Genomic DNA, 19,054 nt, shown 5'->3' with positions numbered 1-19,054 from the left:
GAAGTCGTGCTGGGACACCTGAGTGGATTCGTGTACAAGACCCTCTGGATTGTCGTTTTTTGATGGGGTTGGAGGCTTAAGAGCGAGTCTAATAGCCCGGAAAATATGGTATAAAGTGTGTGCTGAGGGGTTTTAAAACAGATAGAATTGTAAAAAAGAAAGCTGGCTGCTTCACCGATTTTGCCTATTGTGGGTTAATTTTGGAACGTAACCCCCCACGATAAACGAAGGACCACTGTACTGTGCACAACCAATAACAAACATCTCCGTGTTTTCCTGCAATCATCAAACCAAAGCAAGCATTGTTGGAGTGAAGTCTGCTCCTTTACCGTCTGCGTCGTCTGAATGAGGTTGTGTTTAAAGAGCATGTGACAGTTTACCTTGTTGTAGATGTAACAGTTGGTGAACATGGTGTTGAAGTCCTGCATGGCCTCGCTGGCGCTCCAGTAATAGTTGTTCTCCAGACGTTTCTTTATGGTGCCCATGTCCATAGGGTTCTTTATCACTTTATGATAATCCTGAAACACACAGACAGCAAGTTAGATGCAAACAAAACAAGAGCCAGACCAGCAGAAATGCCTGTCCTGCACGTAGAAAATGTATGAATCTTGATTTAAAAACACTTCTCATGCAGTTTTCTGGTATATAGTTATGAGATACGGCTTATTTTTCACGCCGTGTTAACTATAATTCTGATCTAAAACAACTTTTTTAAATGAGTCCTGAATCTGCAACTTGAAAATACGTCCCTGTAAATGACATTTAAGCACAACGGCTCTGCCCACAAACAGATACAGATCACGGAAGCAAACACTGCATTCATTCTTTATGTCAAAACAGCCAAGTTACGCTGCTACATCCAGAGTACTGTGTTTTTTGGACTATGAGTTGCACTTTTTTTCATGGTTTGTGTGTTTCCTGTGACTTCTATATTAAAATGTTTTTGGTGAAGTGTGGAGAGGTTCTAGTCTTGTGTGTGAGGATCTGCTGCTCCTGTTCCTCCTGCACCACTGTCACTTGGCTCTACTGCGCATGTCTCCTGCAGAAAGAGCCTCTGTTCTGTCTGTATCATGTCAGTCGATCGCACCGTTACTTCTGCACCACTCAACTATTTAACATTTAAACTTTAAACTTATAAAGACAAAGACTGAGAAGACTGAACACAAATGCCCCCGAAAAACAAAATCAGATTCTGCAGATTACAAACTGCAAGTCGTGAAATCTGCAGCTGAAAACGATAATCGAGCAGCAGAAAGAAAGTTTGGAGTGAGAGAGAAACTTGTGACACCGGGAGGATGCACCATGAAACTTTCCTGAAGTCAATGGATGGATGGACAAAGTCTGGATTTCAGCGACACTGAAACCATCCTGTCGGGATTCAGAAAGACCCCAATAATTCTGTAAATATAACCAGGTATAACCCCCGTCTAAACCAAGGTCTGAACAAGGTCTGAACAAGGTCTAACCAATTTCTAAACCAGGTCTGAACTGGAAGCTGTCCAAAACTAAGTCTAGGTCTAACTGAGGTCTAAACCAGGTCTAATCAGAATCAGAATCAGAACCTGGATTAAACCAAGTCAGAACCAGATCTAAACTAGATCTAACCAACCACAACCTAATCCAGGTTTAAACCAGGTCTAACCCAAGATCTAACCCAAGGTCTAAACCAGGTCTAACCCGAGGTCCTTCAGTGACTTCAGTGGATTTAGTGATTTGGAGTGAGATGGAGAGTTTGGTAAACTTGTTCTGTTCTGTTGTTTATGTTATAGTTTATCTGAAGAACTGTTCATATGTGAAGTTAACAGTCTGTTGTTCTCTCTTCTATTGCTTTTACTAGAACTTGACTCAACAAGGAAATGTATGTTCCTGTTCTCTCATTTTCTAAAATACATTTCCCCGAAAAAGTGCGAGTTATAGTCCAAAAAACACTGTAATAAAAATATCAAGAGCGAAGGACAAGATCAAAAATCTGCTCCGACTGGGCTGATAAATCGAGAGAATTTAGATTATTTTCCCAATTATGCAATTATTATTATTGTTATTTTTTTAAACCACAAACCTGTAAGAGTGCAGTTACATTCAGAGCAGTTATTGGGCGTTACTCTTTAAGCAGCAGGTCGGCCAAAACAAAGTATCGACCTGTGCTGGAGCTTTGAGCCTACCTCTACCAAAAAGCATTACTCAACATACAACTACAACTTAAAGGTTGCATGGAGGATTTTTTTTTTTAGTTTCAAATTGTCAATGAAAGTTTAAAATACCATTACAGAGACACAGCAGCCTTGTAATTATGTTGACTAAAAAAAAAAAAAAAAGAATGAAAATCTATCAACTGTGGATGTGTTGAGAGCAGATAAACATCAGCCAACAGAAAACGAGGCTGCCTCATTTTCTATTGGCTGTTGGGTTGTCAATCAAACTCCCTACGTTTCTAGTGTAACTGACTCGCGTGGGGATTATGTGGTTTATGCAGCGGTTCTTAGAGGCTTTTTTAAACTGTAGTTTCCTCACAGTTCGCACAAAGTTTGGTGGACGAGAATCCACGACCAGTTTGCCGCAAAACAAAGTCCGTTTTTGAGGTCGCTGAAACAAGAAGAGAAGGAGAAAAGGAGCAAAGCCAAACATGTGATTTTTGGAGATCTCTTCCAGCGATTGTGCGAATGAAGCAGACAAAGGGTCTAAAAACTGACGCTAAATTATTTCAAGACAGGTCACTTCAGCAGTAATTCTGAACACACACTGGACGTGAACAAACGTGATTTCTAGAGTAAAGAGGCAGGAGGAGATGTTTCTACTGAGGGAGCTGTGGAGGAGGAAGGTGGTGTCAGACATGCACAACATTTGAAAAAGGACTGTCACTGTATTTCTTTTCCCTTTAAAAAAATCCTCTATACAACCTTTAATGAAAGAGGAGTCCGTTATAAGACGCTTCTGATGTGTTAAAACGTTTGACTCACAGCGAGGCAGAGCTTGATGGCGTCCACGGGCTGATAGAAGGGCCAGGCAAACTGATGCTTCCACAGCGTCTTGACCACCACGTTCTGCATGTACTGCAGCTGGTTGGTCTTGCGTCCTGGTTTGTTTGGGTTGGTGACCTCGGGAGGGGGAGGGTTGGTGATGGCCGGGGGGCTAGGGGGCGCTGTCTCTGGGGCGTCAGACATGATGCCGAGTCAACACGCAGCAATGCACCCGGGGACTGCAGTGTCCACCTGCGAGAGAAACGTTAAAAATATGCTACAAATGCACAGATATACATTCATAACATACTTCTGTAGACTTGGATGTTACAGCATGGAACATAATCAATACTTGTTATCTGGACTAAACACAGTTAGGCTGAACACACTGAAGAATAAGTTTCACCACAAAAATCAGCTCCGTTCAAATCAAAATGACACAAAAATTATTCACATTTTGCAATTTAATGTGTAAAACTCTTTAAAAATGATATCTAGAGGTTTTCAGTCTGTATTTTATTTGTTTAAACGACTAGAAAAGTATAAAACTACCACATCAACAGACTGATACTTGACTCCTGCAGCCTCGTGGAACAGGCTGAGTGAGGTTACACCGGATGCCTTCAGACACTTACTGCTTGTGGAGAGTTGAGAGCCACACACTCGTCTGGGGAGTTTTGGTTCAGTTCAGATCCAAGTTTCTCCCGAAACAACTGTCCATCGCACGACCTTCAACACAAGAGCACAGAGTTAAAAATCAAGCACAGAATTAATCACCATTTAACTTGTCACAGATCACAAAGGCTGGAAACATCTCTGTAACATAACGTCGTGTGTGGGAACTATCCAGTCTGTGTGATGTTGCGCGGAGAAAACCTGCTCGCCCTATTGTTTATCTTTGTTAACTGGCATCAGTCCTGGAAGATGCCTTAAAAAAACATCGCAAATCCAAAAACAATAGTCACAAAACCCAGAATATTTCTAAGATAATTATGTCCTTGTTAAAGAGCAGAACTTCACACAGTGGGCTGAACTCAAAGGATAAACAAGACCGAACAGAAGCAGGCACAAGAAGTCTGGGTCCAAGCATCTCCACTGAACCACATCAGAAAGTCCAGGGCCACCTCACATCAGAACATTCAACTATAGATGTTTTTAATTCACATCCCAAATCACTGTGACACTGTGCAGGCACAATATAACTCCAGGCCTTAAAGATTTGTCTTACTTAGATTTGATAAAACAGACTTTTGGAACCGACATCAAATGACCCACAGACCAAATGTTTACATTTTTTTGAGGGACTGTTGATTATTCGGACAGGAGCTTTTATTAACGAGTCAAATTCATCAAAATAATCGTAAGTCACAAACTTTTACAGCAGAGACGGGACCTGCACACAGACCAGACCTCAAACTGTAGAGAACAATAATGACTAAAGTGCATCATTGATACAAATCTGAAACTGTTTATTCTGTTTTGACAGTGGTGGAAGAAATACATTTTTTAAACTAAAGATACCAGAGGAATACGATTGAAACAATCGTTTTTTCCTTCCCCTTTTATATTTGCGTATTTTTGTTTGCTCAAGCTACAGACATGTTCAAAATAATCCCTCGGGCTTTTCTGCAGGTCTCAAACAAAAATGAAAAAATACTTTAACTTTACAGTTCTGTTCAAAAATGTAGTGGAGCAGAAAGTACAGATACCTGCTCTCAAATGTAGAGAAGTAAAAAGTACTTATATAAAAGTAGTTATCAAAAATGTGTCTAAGAACAGTGCTTTATTTTATAACTTGCACTTTGCTGCATCCCACCACTGCGTTTTGATTTAATAATATAATAATACAGAGTTCGTATGGTCGAGTCCACTCATTACAGCTCTACCGCAGACTCGTGTAGAAAGAGGCAAACATGAGCAGAATTCACAAAACTGAAATTAACTCTGGATAAAATCTGACAGAAATGTATTCTTCCAACACACTGTGAACACGAGGGACTCCGATCTCAACCGACCAAAACTGTGACCGTTTCCCTCCATATGATTGTCATACATTTGCATCATTATCCGTCTGAACCACTACAGCTGTTTAAAGCTCTCCTCACAGGTCAGGACCAGCGTTAAAGGCTCCATCACTTAAATGTCTGGGCACATCTCCTCAGTTTAGAACAGAACAGTCATTTGACACACATCACTGCCTTAGAAATCACAAAGCTATCAAAATAACACCTGGAATCCACTGTATTCATATCAACGCATTCATGCCAAACTGGGAAAGAACAATGACTAAACACTGGGCTAAACAAGCTCTACCTTAGACACTGCTGTAATGTAAGCCAAGCAAACTTTTTCTTTTTTCAGTCCAGAGGCAGGAGCAAAGAGGAGCAAAACTAACCTAAAAACACAAAGTAAATCGAGCCAATGCACAATGTTCACATCAAGGTCTGTGTGTTTCGTGTGTACAAGTGAACCAGCAGCACATTTCAGCACAATAACAACAAATCCGTGCGTAAAGTTTGGGACAATCTCTGTTGGGATGATCTAATCTAGTGTGGGCTTTAAAATGAGCCCCGCTGGACGCGCCTCGACCCCAGCTGTCCCCGCGAAAACCACATCCAGACGAGGGCAAAGGTTGTACACACGCGTGCACATGATCAGCACATGTTTTTATATCACATCCAGCGCTCGGGCTTTGTAAAGTTTGTGCACGGAGGCTGGAGCGTTTGCACGGCGCCGCTGGGACACCGACATGAGTTATGCTCCTGAATGCGGCTAACGCCAACAGCTGCCCGCCGCTCAACTAAGCCCAAACCCGGTGGAAACGCACGCCTCCCCCCCGCTGCACGGAGGTCCGGGCGGGTCGGGGAGGAGCGCGGCCGCGGGGGGAGTCCTCGGGCCGAGCGGGGGGACGGCTCGGCGCGGCTCGGTTCGGTCCCGCCGCGGTCGAACACACGTCCCGTTTTTCTCGCTTTAAAAAGATGGCGGGCAGAACACAGTTAGCAACATTAGCTCCGCGGCTAAAGCTACACAGCGGAGACGGGCTGTTCCAGCGCAGAGTGTGGCGCAAAAATCTGCCCTCCGCGCCGCCGCACGCACGATCCACCGCCGCACTGACGCCAAACACGACTCTTGACTCGATGCGCGGCGGGGTTGGCGGGGTCGGCGGCGGTGAGCGGCCCGCGCGGCGTTGGGCGAGTGAACGCGGCGCCTTTGCGTGTGTTTAGCCGTTAGCCCGTTAGCTTTTAGCCGTTAGCCCGAGCTTTGTCTAAAGGCGCCGAGTCGAGCTGCCACCCCGAAAACACAGCGCCGCGATCCGCACGTCCCCCCCGCTCACCCCGCGGCGCTCCCCGTGCAAACACCTCCCCAAAGAGACACAAAATCCGCGGCTTTACTTCGCGAAGAGGCGCTGCGCTGGTCCCTTTGCTCCGCGCTCCGGGCTCCGTGGCTTTTGTATTTAGCCGTGTAGCATCGGACTAGCATCGGGAGCTATCAGCTGTCTGCTCAGTGCGCAGGCGCGGGGCACACGGGGCGCGTCACCGTGTTGTTGTGCTCTCATTGGGCGGTCGGACGGGGAAGCGCTCCGATTGGCTGAGCTTTGCGCGCGGCTCTGATTGGCCCCTGGGGACCGGGGTTCTGCGATTGGTCGAGCGCAGTAAGCGGAGGGCTGTGATTGGGTGAAACTCTTCGCTTCTCTGTTAAACAATAAAAGAGACGCGCCTTAAAAAATGAACAGACTCAGACAAAGTTTATTGATCCACAGGGAAATTATTTGGACACAGCAGCTCACACATCACAATAAAATATAATAACAACGAGTAAACAAATATAAATAGTAATAAGAAATTATAATAAGAAGCAAAAAAGAGCAAGAGACAGGTGTAAAATAAAACATAATTATATAAATGTAAATGTACAAGTCAAAATAAAATAGAAAAATAATTAATAAAATATAAAATCTCAGTTTTATACAAGAGGTTACAGGAGAAAAGTGCAACAATATGATGATTGACAGGACATAGGGTTATCTCTTACATAAAGGTAAGTTGTCGTACAGTTGTAGGGAGTATTATCTGTTACATAAAGGTGAGTTGTTGTACAGTTGTAGGGAGTATTATCTGTTACATAAGGGTGAGTTGTTGTACAGTTGTAGGGAGTATTATCTGTTACATAAGGGTGAGTTGTTGTACAGTTGTAGGGAGTATTATCTGTTACATAAGGGTGAGTTGTTGTACAGTTGTAGGGAGTATTATCTATTACAGCACGGTGAGTTGTACAGTTGTAGGGACTGTTAAAAATAAACGTATTTGCAAATAAAGAACCTAGCACAGACAATAGGAGTAACTGTAATGTAAAAGAAACATTGGGCAGATTGACAGATAATACTCCCTACAACTCACCCACTGCACCAGACTATAGAGGGACAGATAATGCTCCCTATAACTGTACAACAACTCACCCTTAAGTAACAGATAATTCTCCCTACAACTGTACAACTCACCTTTATTTAACAGATAATACTCCCTACAACTGTACAACTCACCCTTAAGTAACAGACAATACTCCCTACAACTGTACAACTCACCCTTATGTAACAGATAATACTCCCTACAACTGTACAACTCACTCTTATGTAACATATAATACTCCCTACAATTTCACAACTCAATCTTATGTAACAGATAATACTCCCTACGACTGTAGAATGATTTTATATTTTATTACTTATTTTTCTATTTTATGTTGACTTGTATGTTTTATTTGACACGTGTCTCTTGCTCTTTTTTTGCTACTTTTATTTATGTATTTATTTATTATTTATTGTTACTGCCTATATTTGTTATATTTATTGTGATGTGTGAGCTGCTGTGTTCAAATAATTTTCCTTGTGGATCAATAAAGTTTGTCTGAGTCTAATTGAAAAACACAAAACAAAAAGTTATTAATAGACCTTCTGTATGTACTTACTTATGTCCAGCAGAGGGCGATAGTGAACCATTGAACCAGTAGTCCACAGCTTTTCACAATATTTTATTAAATCTTAACAAAACCATAATAAACGTTTTCACATTTTCATGAAAACTTATATTTTAAAGTATTTCCTAAGACGTCCGCCAAATGTTCAACATGAGGCAGACTCCGGGTCAAAATAAAAGCCAATATAAACAGACAGGTCTTTATAAAAAAACGTACATAAAAACTACAAAAGAGAATACATTTTTAATAATAATAAAATCCAAAATAACATAACAATTAATAGTCATCATTTTGAACACAAGTCACTACTGTGTTTTTCTTTGATTCACACATAAATAAAAAAGCAGCGTTCACCATTTGTAGTGTCGGCATTTTTAGCACCGAAATGTGTAAATCCAGTGAAGTGAAGGTGAGAAGACACAGAGAAACACCACCTCATGACATCATCAGGTGGAACACAACGTTTTGACAGCTCAACATGTACACAGCAAAAACTAAAGGGTTAAAATTTAAGGGTAAAACATTTCAGAGCTGTGGAGTGTTATTTTAACTCCATGAAAGTTAAATGAGGGTTGGAGTTTGAACCAGTTTTGTTCATAATTTCATCTTAAATTAACTCAAATAAAATGTAAAAATAAAACTCCTCTCTGTGTTGTTTAGCTAAATCAGGATAATCTGTGTGTCATTCGTTCATTTGTTTTTCAAAATAAAACCAAAAATAAGAAAAAAGAAAAAAACTATTTTCTTCATTATTTGTCTCCAAAACCAAAATGAAAAAAACAGATAAGGATTTGTTTTTTTTGTTTTTTTTTGTGGGGGGGAATGGAAAAAATGGATAACAGACTGAACCAGGGCTGAAAGAGGACTAAACCAGGTCTAAATCAGTACTGAGTGTGGGGACAGGCCCGGAGGTGCGCCTGGACCGGGATCCAGACCAGGACTGAGATGAGGACTGAGACTGGGACCAGAAAGGGACCAGACCAGGACTGAGACCTGGACCAGACTAGGACTGAGACCTGGACCAGACCGGGATTAAGACCAGGGCCAGACCAGGACCAGACCGGGCCCGTCCCTACACTCAGTACTAGTTCAGTCCATTATCCGTTTTTTCCATTTTTCATTTAAACACAAAATTGAAAACTGAAAAAATGAATCATTATCTGTTTTTTCATTTTGGTTTTGGAGACAAATAATGAAGAAAACTGTTGTTTTTTCATTTTCTTATTTTTGGTTTTTATTTGAAAAACGAATGAATGAACGACACACGGATTCTCCAGGCAGGTTTGTGGTGAGGAAGTGGCGTTTTTCTGGTGTTGTTCTGGCGTTGTTCTGGTGTTCAGTACAGGTCCTGGTCGTAGTCCGGGTCCAAAAGCTGGTTCATCTCTGAGATACTGTTGGCCAAATACGACGATAAATCCTCTGCAAAACAAGACCAATCAGAGCAAAGCAAACCGACTCACAACCAATCAGACGAGAGAATACTGTAACGTAAACAAACATAAACAATCTAAACTCATACCTCATTTTCCTCACATATTCTTAGCATCTTAATTTTTCACTGCAATCACTTTTCTAAGTGTTATGGCAGTGTTAGTCCGTCAGGGTCTGAAAGTTCTTCTCTGTTGGCCAAAAAAATCTCTGAATCACAGACTGATGTTAATTATATTATTAATAAATCATTCCAAATGTTCTATCTTTTCCGATGTTTGTGCTGCTTCCACACATGGATTTTCATATTAAAGTATTTGACCAATCACATTTCAGCCGTCACTTGTTGCCGGGCAGAGTCAGAGTCACAGAAGTCTGAGGTCTTCACAATCTGTTCTGCAGGAACTCCAACACAAAATAAATGTCCATGAAACTGTAGCTTCAACCAATCAGATTTTAAGTTGGTGTCGCCGGGACCTTTAACAGCGAACGACAACGACACCGAGTTCAGAGCCGTGATTGGACGGAGAGAAAACCAAACTTAACAGCAAACTGCAACAGCGACACCAAAACAAATTATTATTACTGTGTATTACTGTTTTTAATGACCAATGTGGGGACTGAACCAAGACTGAACCAAGACTGAACCAAGACTAAACCAGGACTAATCTTGGACTTGAGAGAGAGTGAGAACCTCAAGCAGGTTGGAGCAGGTTGTCTGTAACGCGTGATCAGGTGTGGAGCTCTGTGCCTTTCACCTGCAGTCACCCCACAGTCTACCTCCAGACCCATCCTGACAGTCCTGGTTCAGTCCTGGTTTAGTCCTGGTTCAGTCCTGGTTTAGTCCTGGTTCAGTCCTGGTTCAGTCCTGGTTCAGTCCTGGTTTAGTCCTGGTTCAGTCCTGGTTCAGTCCTGGTTTAGTCCTGGTTCAGTCCTGGTTTAGTCCTGGTTCAGTCCTGGTTCAGTCCTGGTTTAGTCCTGGTTCAGTCCTGGTTCAGTCCTAGTTCAGTCCTGGTTTAGTCCTGGTTCAGTCCTGGTTTAGTCCTGGTTCAGTCCTGGTTTCAGTCCTGGTTTAGTCCTGGTTCAGTCCTAGTTCAGTCCTGGTTTAGTCCTGGTTCAGTCCTGGTTTAGTCCTGGTTCAGTCCTGGTTTAGTCCTGGTTCAGTCCTGGTTCAGTCCTGGTTTAGTCCTGGTTCAAGTCCTGGTTTAGTCTGGTTTAGTCCTGGTTCAGTCCAGTTCAGTCCTGGTTTAGTCCTGGTTCAATCCTGGTTCAGTCCTGGTTTAGTCTGGTTCAATCCTGGTTAGTCCTGGTTCAGTCCTGGTTCAGTCCTGGTTTAGTCCTGGTTCAGTCCTAGTTCAGTCTGGTTTAGTCCTGGTTCAGTCCTGGTTTAGTCCTGGTTCAGTCCTGGTTCAGTCCTGGTTTAGTCCTGGTTCAGTCCTGGTTTAGTCCTGGTTTAGTCCTGGTTCAGTCCTGGTTTAGTCCTGGTTCAGTCCTGGTTCAGTCCTGGTTTAGTCCTGGTTCAGTCCTAGTTCAGTCCTGGTTTAGTCCTGGTTCAGTCCTGGTTCAATCCTGGTTCAGTCCTGGTTTAGTCCTGGTTCAGTCCTGGTTCAGTCCTGGTTTAGTTCTGTTCAATCCTGGTTCAGTCCTGGTTTAGTCCTGGTTCAATCCTGGTTCAGTCTGGTTTAGTCCTCGTTCAGTCCTGGTTCAGTCCTGGTTCAGTCCTGGTTTAGTCCTGGTTTAGTCCTGGTTCAGTCCTAGTTCAGTCCTGGTTTAGTCCTGGTTTAGTCCTGGTTTAGTCCTGGTTCAGTCCTAGTTCAGTCCTGGTTTAGTCCTGGTTCAGTCCTGGTTCAGTCCTGGTTTAGTCCTGGTTCAGTCCTGGTTTAGTCCTGGTTCAGTCCTGGTTCAGTCCTGGTTCAGTCCTGGTTTAGTCCTGGTTCAGTCCTGGTTCAGTCCTGGTTTAGTCCTGGTTCAATCCTGGTTCCTGGTTTAGTCCTGGTTTAGTCCTGGTTCAGTCCTGGTTCAGTCCTGGTTTAGTCCTGGTTCAATCCTGGTTCAGTCCTGGTTTAGTCCTGGTTCAGTCCTAGTTCAGTCCTGGTTTAGTCCTGGTTCAGTCCTGGTTTAGTCCTGGTTCAGTCCTAGTTCAGTCCTGGTTTAGTCCTGGTTTAGTCCTGGTTCAGTCCTGGTTCAGTCCTGGTTTAGTCCTGGTTCAGTCTAGTTCAGTCCTGGTTCAGTCCTGGTTCAATCCTGGTTCAGTCCTGGTTTAGTCCTGGTTCAGTCCTGGTTCAGTCCTGGTTCAGTCCTGGTTCAATCCTGGTTCAGTCCTGGTTTAGTCCTGGTTCAGTCCTGGTTCAGTCCTGGTTTAGTCCTGGTTCAGTCCTGGTTTAGTCCTGGTTCAGTCCTAGTTCAGTCCTGGTTCAATCCTGGTTCAGTCCTGGTTTAGTCCTGGTTCAGTCCTAGTTCAGTCCTGGTTTAGTCCTGGTTTAGTCCTGGTTCAATCCTGGTTCAGTCCTGGTTTAGTCCTGGTTCAGTCCTAGTTCAGTCCTGGTTTAGTCCTGGTTCAATCCTGGTCCTGGTTCAGTCCTGGTTTAGTCCTCCTGGTTCAGTCCTGGTTAGTCCTGGTTCAGTCCTGGTTCAGTCTTGGTTTAGTCCTGGTTCAGTCCTGGTTCAGTCCTGGTTTAGTCCTGGTTCAGTCCTGGTTCAGTCCTCGTTCAGTCCTGGTTTAGTCCTGGTTCAATCCTGGTTTAGTCCTGGTTCAGTCCTAGTTCAGTCCTGGTTTAGTCCTGGTTCAATCCTGGTTTAGTCCTGGTTCAGTCCTGGTTTAGTCCTGGTTCAGTCCTGGTTCCTGGTTTAGTCCTGGTTCAGTCCTGGTTTAGTCCTGGTTTAGTCCTGGTTCAGTCCTGGTTTAGTCCTGGTTCAGTCCTGGTTCAGTCCTGGTCCCTCATGTCGCAGGTCATTATAGGACAGTCCTGGAGATGTCAGTGTTTCCCGCAGCACTTTAGAGTTAAAGTGACCGTCTTGAACCACGTGAATCCTCCTCACAAGAGTCATGTGTTTATCTAAATAGTTAGTGAGGAGTGGATGATTTCAGACGGAGCACGACTGAAGACCCACATGTGAAATGCACAGTCCGCCACTGCGTCATGGTAACGCTAACAGCTAGCGGCTAACTGGACTTCCTGGTTCGCGGATGATAAAAATACTCTGTAATTCAATGCAGAAAGTACACAGCGATCTCATTCTGAGACAAAACTAATGTTACCTCATTCATACATTTTATTTGTTTGAGCAAAACACAACAACATCAACAATAATAACAAAACAACAACGATATGTACGTGTTTTCCATACCTCATGTCGTTTTCCAAACCTCGTGTCGTTTTTCGTAGCTTGAGTAATTTTCCATATCTCATGTCATTTTCTTTACTTTGTGTCATGTCGTTTTCGGTACCTCGTGTCGTTTTTCGTACCTCGTGTCGTTTTCCGTACCTCGTGTCGTTTTCCGTACCTCGTGTCGTTTTCCATACCTCGTGTCGTTTTTCATACCTCGTGTCGTTTTTCGTACATTGTGTCATTTTTCGTACAGTGTCGTTTTCTGTACCTCGTGTCATTTTTCGTTGTGTCGTTTTTCGTACCTTTAGTCGTTTTCTGTACCTCGTGTCGTTTTCCGTACCTCGTGTCATTTTCCGTACCTCGTGTTGTTTTCCGTACCTCGTGTTATTTTCCGTACCTCGTGTTGTTTTCCGTCTCGTGTTGTTTTCCGTACCTTGAGTTGTTTTCCGTACCTTGAGTTGTTTTCTATACCTCGAGTCATTTTCCGTACCTTGTGTCATTTTTCGTATCTCGTGTCATTTTCCGAACCTCCTGTCGTTTTTCATACATTGAGTCGTTTTCCGTACCTCGTGTCGTTTTTCGTACATTGTGTCGTTTTCCATACCTCGTGTCATTTTCCGTACCTCGTGTCGTTTTTCGTACATTGTGTCGTTTTCCATACCTCGTGTGTCGTTTTTCGTACCTCGTGTCGTTTTTCGTACCTCGTGTCATTTTCCGTACCTCGTGTCATTTTCCGTACCTCGTGTCATTTTCCGTACCTCGTGTCGTTTTCCGTACCTCGTGTCATGATCCGTAGCTGCGCCGACGCCGTCACCGCCCCCAGTTTGTTTCGGGCGACGCACTGATAGGTCCCGGCGTCCTGAAGCTCCGCCCCCTCAATCTGCAGCCAACTGGAGAGCTCGAACTTCAGAGGCCCGCCCCTCGACTGGAACCAAACAGGAAACTCAGACGACAGGGTTCAGACGCTCGTGACGGTCGGGTGAACAGGTGAACAGGTGAACAGGTGAAAGGCGGCGGCGGCGGCGGCGGTCTTACCTGGACGGAGAAGTGCGGGTCGTCGCCCGGCAGCGCCCCCTCCTGGCCCTCACGCCGCCACTCCACCGTCGCCGCGGGAAACGCATAAACCTCACACAGGAAGAGGAGGAGAGAACCCGACGTGTTCACCTGAGTCTGAGGAGGAACCTTTATCACCGGCACTGAACGAAGGAGAGAGATGGAGGAGAGAGACGGAGGGAGAGAGACGGAGGGAGAGAGATGGAGGAGAGAGACGGAGGGAGAGAGACGGAGGGAGAGAGATGGAGGAGAGAGACGGAGGGAGAGAGACGGAGGGAGAGAGATGGAGGGAGAGAGACGGAGGAGAGAGAAGAGAGAAGGAGAAGAGAGAGAGGGAGTGAGGGAGATTGGGGAAGGTGAGAGAGAAAGGGAGAAAAAGAGGGAGAAGGAGACGAAGGATAGATAGAAGGAGAAAGAAGGAGGGAGAGAAAGGAGAGAGAGAGAGAGAGAAGGAGAGAGAGGGAGGAGGAGGAAGAGAAAGAAGGAAAGAGGGAGAGAGAGAAAGACAGAGAAAGAGGGAGAGAGAAGGAGTAAGGGAGGGAGAGGAAGGAAGGGAGAAGGAGGGAGAGAGAGAAGGAGAGAGAGAGGGAGAGAAAGCAGAGAGATAGGGCGGTGGGGAGGCAGAAGAGAGGGAGGAAGGGAGAGAGAGAGAAAGGGGGAGAGAGAAAGAGAGAGAGAGAGAGAGAGAGAAAGAAGGAGAGAGAGGGAGAAGAAGGGAGGAAGAGTGTGAGAAAGTGAGAGAGAGAGGGAGAGAGAAGGAAAGGGGAAGAGAAGGGGGGGTAAGGAGAGAGGGAGGGGAGACAGAGAGAGGGAGGGAGGACAAAAAGCGGAGGAGGGAGAAAGAAGGGGAGAGGGAGGGAGAAAGTGATGAAGAGGGAGGGAGAGAAGGAGGAGAGAGAGCGAGGGAAAGAAAGAGATAAAGATTTTACATAATTAACACCAAAACTTTAAGAGTAAACATCGTACAAATCGAGATAATCTGAACCCGGTCCAGTCCGGGGTCTAGTCCGGGGTCTAGTCCGGGGTCTAGTCCGGGGTCTAGTCCGGGGTCTAGTCCGGGTCTGAGCCGGGTCTTGGCGTGGTCGTGTTTCCGCGGTGCGTTCGTGGTTTCATAAAGTGTGGGATTTGTGAGGTTCAAACACAGAGACATTGTCAGAGCTCAAACACCGTGCCCTTTCACCTCCTCCACGTCAGACCTGCCCCCGAAAACTGCCCACAAAAACACCACAAAAACACCACAAAAACAACATAAAAACAACACAAAAACAACATAAAAACAACACAAAAACACCACAAAAACAACATAAAAACAACATCAAAAACACCACAAAAACACCACAAAAACAACATAAAAACAACACAAAAACAACACAAAAACACCACAAAAACAACATAAAAACACCACAAAAACAACATAAAAAACCACAAAAACAACACAAAAAACCACAAAAACACAATAAAAACAACACAAACAACACAAAACACACAAAAACACACAAAAACACACAAAAACAACATAAAAACACACAAAAAACACCACAAAAACAACATAAAAACAACATAAAAAAACAACACAAAAACAACACAAAAACACCACAAAAACAACATAAAAACAACATAAAAACAACATAAACAACAAAAAACACAAAAAACACCACAAAAACAACATAAAAACACCACAAAAACAACACAAAAAACACAAAAACACCGCGAACACCAGGAAATCCACGCGCCCCTCCACAACTCTGGTTCCACAACTCTGGTTCCACAACTCCAGCTCCAAAATTCCGGCTCCACGACTCCGGCTCCACGGCTCCGGCTCCACGGCTCCGGCTCCACGGCTCCGGCTCCACGGCTCCGGCTTCCACGACTCCGGCTCCACGACTCCGGCTCCACGGCTCCGGCTCCACGACTCCGGCTCCACAACTCCGGCTCAACAATTCCGGCTCCACGGCTCCGGCTCCACGGCTCCGGAGCTGTGGAGTGACGTGGCAGACTGTGACGGGGCGTTGTTGAGTGTTGACATGAGCTTTGTTGGTGTTCTTTAATAGTTTGGTAATAGATCCTGACCACAGAGGAGAGAAAACTCGAGCCTCTGTTTGGGCAGAGACCAGAAGTAAAAAAGTCCCATTGACAGGACGTAAATGAAGCTTTCCTGAACGTGTTTAGAACGAACTGGAGCTGGATCAGAACGAGAATAAAAGCACAGAGACCAGCAGTGTTGTACCTGAACGTTCATATTTTGAGAACGTGAACTGAACTCGTTGTTTTCCTGCCTGATCAGGGTCAGTCCACCTCAGTTCACCCAATGAGCTGCACCCAACTTTGTCACATTTTGATGAAACTTGATATATAGGTAGGTGGGTACTTTTTTAAACTTTAATTTAACCATTCACTGCTGTTTGTTCGTGATGTTTGTAATGCAGCGGAACACTCATTTGTGTCGTGTAATTATCAGCACAACAGCAAAGAAAGCAGAGTGTGAACACGTCTGTAAAGATCATTGTCGTGTCTGTGAGATGAACTTGTGAATTAAAGGTGCAATAAAAAATGTGAAGTTTGTATTTGACAAAGGAATTCCAGAGGAGGGGAGCGTCTGCAGTCTGCTGTCATGACTCGGGTTGGTTCAGCTCTTCTCTGATTGGCTAGTTTGTCTCAGAACCTCCAGAATTCCCTCCCTGAGCTGCAGAGGCTGCACTAGCACTGACTCCCCCCTCTTTAGGGAGTGAAACAGCTAAAAACAGAGCCTCATGTGAGACTTGTTGTGTTTTCTGATTTGATTATAACATAAACAACAGGATTAACAGTGAGTGAAGAACAGATGAAGTCCTCAGGCTCCGGAGACAAAAACACAGACACATGAGTCTGCGACGTTTATGATCAACAAATGTACAAGAAAAGACTGGACGTTTACCCTTACAACAACTCACCCACTGCACCAGACTATAGAGCGACAAATAATACTCCCTACAAATGTACAACATGTAACAGATAAGCCTGTGTTTCTTCACACAGGCTTATCTGTATGTATGTATGTATATATATATATATATATATATATATATATATATATATATATATATATATATATATATATATATCCCATTTCATCACGACACCAAGCGATGGTAATATCTGGAAAAAGGAACACGAGAAACTAGAGAAATCCCAGGGGCTCAAGGAAGATCTGGAGAGACCAGTGGAGCCTGTGGTGATCAGAGAAAAGTGCAACAGAAACAGCAAAGATACTGAAGAACTGTGAGCCTCCCAGACTCTGGTCGAGGAGCTGAGCTGGATGAGGGTGAGAGACCAACCACAGGTGAGAAACACAAAAAGCAGTATAATATATAATATATAATATATAATATATAAATAAACAGATTCTTCACACACAGGAACTTACACTTACAGAAGTGTAAGTCTCATCTGATCCAGGTTTGGAACCAGGTCTGGTTCAGGTCTGGTCCAGGTCTTGGCACGGTCCTGTTTGGGATGCGTTTATGGGATAGTAAATTGCAACATCTGGTCTAGACCAGTTCCACACCTGGTCCAGACCCTGGTTCAGACCTAGGCTGAAACCTTATCCAGACCCTGGTTCAGATTTAATCCAGACCTGGTCCACACCTGGTCCAGACCTGGTCCAGACTGACAGGAAGTGTTGTGTGTTTTTTCAGCTGATTCTTCTTCTGCGTGTTTTTGGTTTTTACAAACGTTTTTAGAGGCATTTCCTGAAGCAAAGCATGATGGGAATGCACCCCAGCTGGACCCAGGCCCCCGGTAAAACCCGCTCCATCAAACCCAGACCCGGTTTATGGAGTCCAGAGGAGGCCCGGTCCAGTCTGTGAAGTGAAATATAAAAGAGGTCATAAAAAACAGAGATGATCCGGACTGAAGCGTCTGTGGGAGTTTGGGGGGGGGTCTGGTGGGGGGGTTTGAGGACGGCTCTCGGGGGCTGGTTCATCTGGTTTATAGCTCCTGAGGTATTTTAAGTGCCTCTTCGTCTTTGTCTCTCGGGGCTGTTTCCACGGCGACGGCACACGCTCAAACGAGAAGGTTAAAAGTTAAAAGTCTAAAATCAAACTGTCATTCTTTTTTATTCGCTTCTTCATCATCATAAAGACCAGCGGTGGAAGAAGTACTCCATTCTGGTACTTAAGTAAAAGTACAGACACAGGAGCAAAAGTGAAAAGGAGTGTGACTTTAAACAGCTCCACAAGTGGTTTTACAGCCCTAAAATAACTAGAAAAATAATCATTCTGACTGTGAGTGGAGTCGCCTCTCCACAGATCTGACTTGGAACTTGGTCTGATTTGGTCTCCGTGAAGATAGAAATGTTTAATGCCTTAATGCCATACTGTGTTAAATGTAGTGATTTTGATAAAAATAAATAAATAATAATAATAATATATACACACACATATTATTATTAACAGTGTAAATACGAATCAGTTTCTTAATTGTCTTGAATTTTGTGTACTGTATTTTTTGGACTATAAGTCACACTTTTTTCATGGTTTGGGTTTTTCCTGCGTCTTATTACAAACTGCAAGTCGTGAAATCTGCAGCTGAAAACGGAAATCAAGCAGCAGAAAGAAAGTTTGGAGTGAGAGAGAAACTTGTGACACCGGGAGGATGAACCATGAAACTTTCCTGAAGTCACTGGATGGATGGACAAAGTCTGGACTTCAGTGACACTGAAATCATCCTGTCGGGATTCAGAAAGACCCGAATAATTCTGTAAATATAACCAGGTCTAGCCCCCGTCCAAACCAAGGTCTAAACCAGGTCTAACCAGGACTAAACCAGGTCTGAACTGGAAGCTGTCCCAAACCAAGTCTAGGTCTAACTGAGGTCTAAACCAGGTCTAACCATAATCAGAATCAGGACCTGGATTTAACCAAGTCAAAGCCAGATCTAAACTAGGTCTAACCAAGATCTAAAATAGGTCTAAACCAGGTCTAACCCGAGGTCTAAACCAGATCTAAACCAAGTCTAAAACAGGTCTAAACCATTTCTAAAATAGGTCTAAACCAGGCCTAACCAAGGTCTAACATGAGGTCTAACTCGAGCTCTAAACCAGGTCTAACCCAAGTTCTAAACCAGATCTAAACTAGGTCTAAACCAGGTCTAAAACAGGTCTAAACTAGGTCTAAACCAGGTCTAAACCAGGTCTAACCCGAGGTCCTTCAGTGACACTGAAACCATCCTGTCGAGATTCAGAAAGACCAGAATAATTCTAACTGAACTGATGCTGAGTCTGACGACAGCGACACAGAAGAGTTTGTGTCGCTCTGTTTCCCTCCGGAGGTCGA

The 19,054-nt window shown here is 44.0% G+C and overlaps 2 protein-coding genes across 4 annotated transcripts in view; both read right to left on the bottom strand.

Moving 5' to 3' along the window:
* The window catches only part of LOC110159171 (bromodomain-containing protein 3-like), a 33,246-nt gene extending 26,799 nt beyond the window's left edge, over positions 1 to 6,447 (bottom strand). Inside the window, exons 1-4 of one of the 2 annotated variants that reach the window (XM_055161851.1) lie at positions 6,350 to 6,447; positions 3,593 to 3,686; positions 2,958 to 3,209; positions 381 to 518 (exon numbers count right to left, since the gene is read on the bottom strand). In XM_055161851.1, coding sequence (XP_055017826.1) covers positions 381 to 518; positions 2,958 to 3,161 — 342 coding nt within the window. In that variant the 5' untranslated portion in view covers positions 3,162 to 3,209; positions 3,593 to 3,686; positions 6,350 to 6,447. The remainder of the gene's footprint in view (positions 1 to 380; positions 519 to 2,957; positions 3,210 to 3,592; positions 3,687 to 6,349) is intronic. The other variant, XM_055161852.1, reaches the window with a different exon arrangement.
* A 1,562-nt stretch (positions 6,448 to 8,009) lies between these two features.
* The window catches only part of LOC110159190 (kazal-type serine protease inhibitor domain-containing protein 1-like), a 20,368-nt gene continuing 9,323 nt past the window's right edge, over positions 8,010 to 19,054 (bottom strand). Inside the window, exons 5-7 of one of the 2 annotated variants that reach the window (XM_055161859.1) lie at positions 13,725 to 13,885; positions 13,448 to 13,614; positions 8,010 to 9,350 (exon numbers count right to left, since the gene is read on the bottom strand). In XM_055161859.1, coding sequence (XP_055017834.1) covers positions 9,053 to 9,350; positions 13,448 to 13,614; positions 13,725 to 13,885 — 626 coding nt within the window. In that variant the 3' untranslated portion in view covers positions 8,010 to 9,052. The remainder of the gene's footprint in view (positions 9,351 to 13,447; positions 13,615 to 13,724; positions 13,886 to 19,054) is intronic. The other variant, XM_055161860.1, reaches the window with a different exon arrangement.

Source organism: Boleophthalmus pectinirostris, unplaced genomic scaffold (genome assembly GCF_026225935.1).
Source record: "Boleophthalmus pectinirostris isolate CB_2022bp ecotype Guang Dong unplaced genomic scaffold, ASM2622593v1 HiC_scaffold_4, whole genome shotgun sequence".
Classification (NCBI taxonomy): Eukaryota; Metazoa; Chordata; class Actinopteri; order Gobiiformes; family Gobiidae; genus Boleophthalmus; species Boleophthalmus pectinirostris.
The sequence above is the reverse complement of the archived record's forward strand: the minus strand, read 5'-3'. Positions and strand labels throughout refer to the sequence as shown.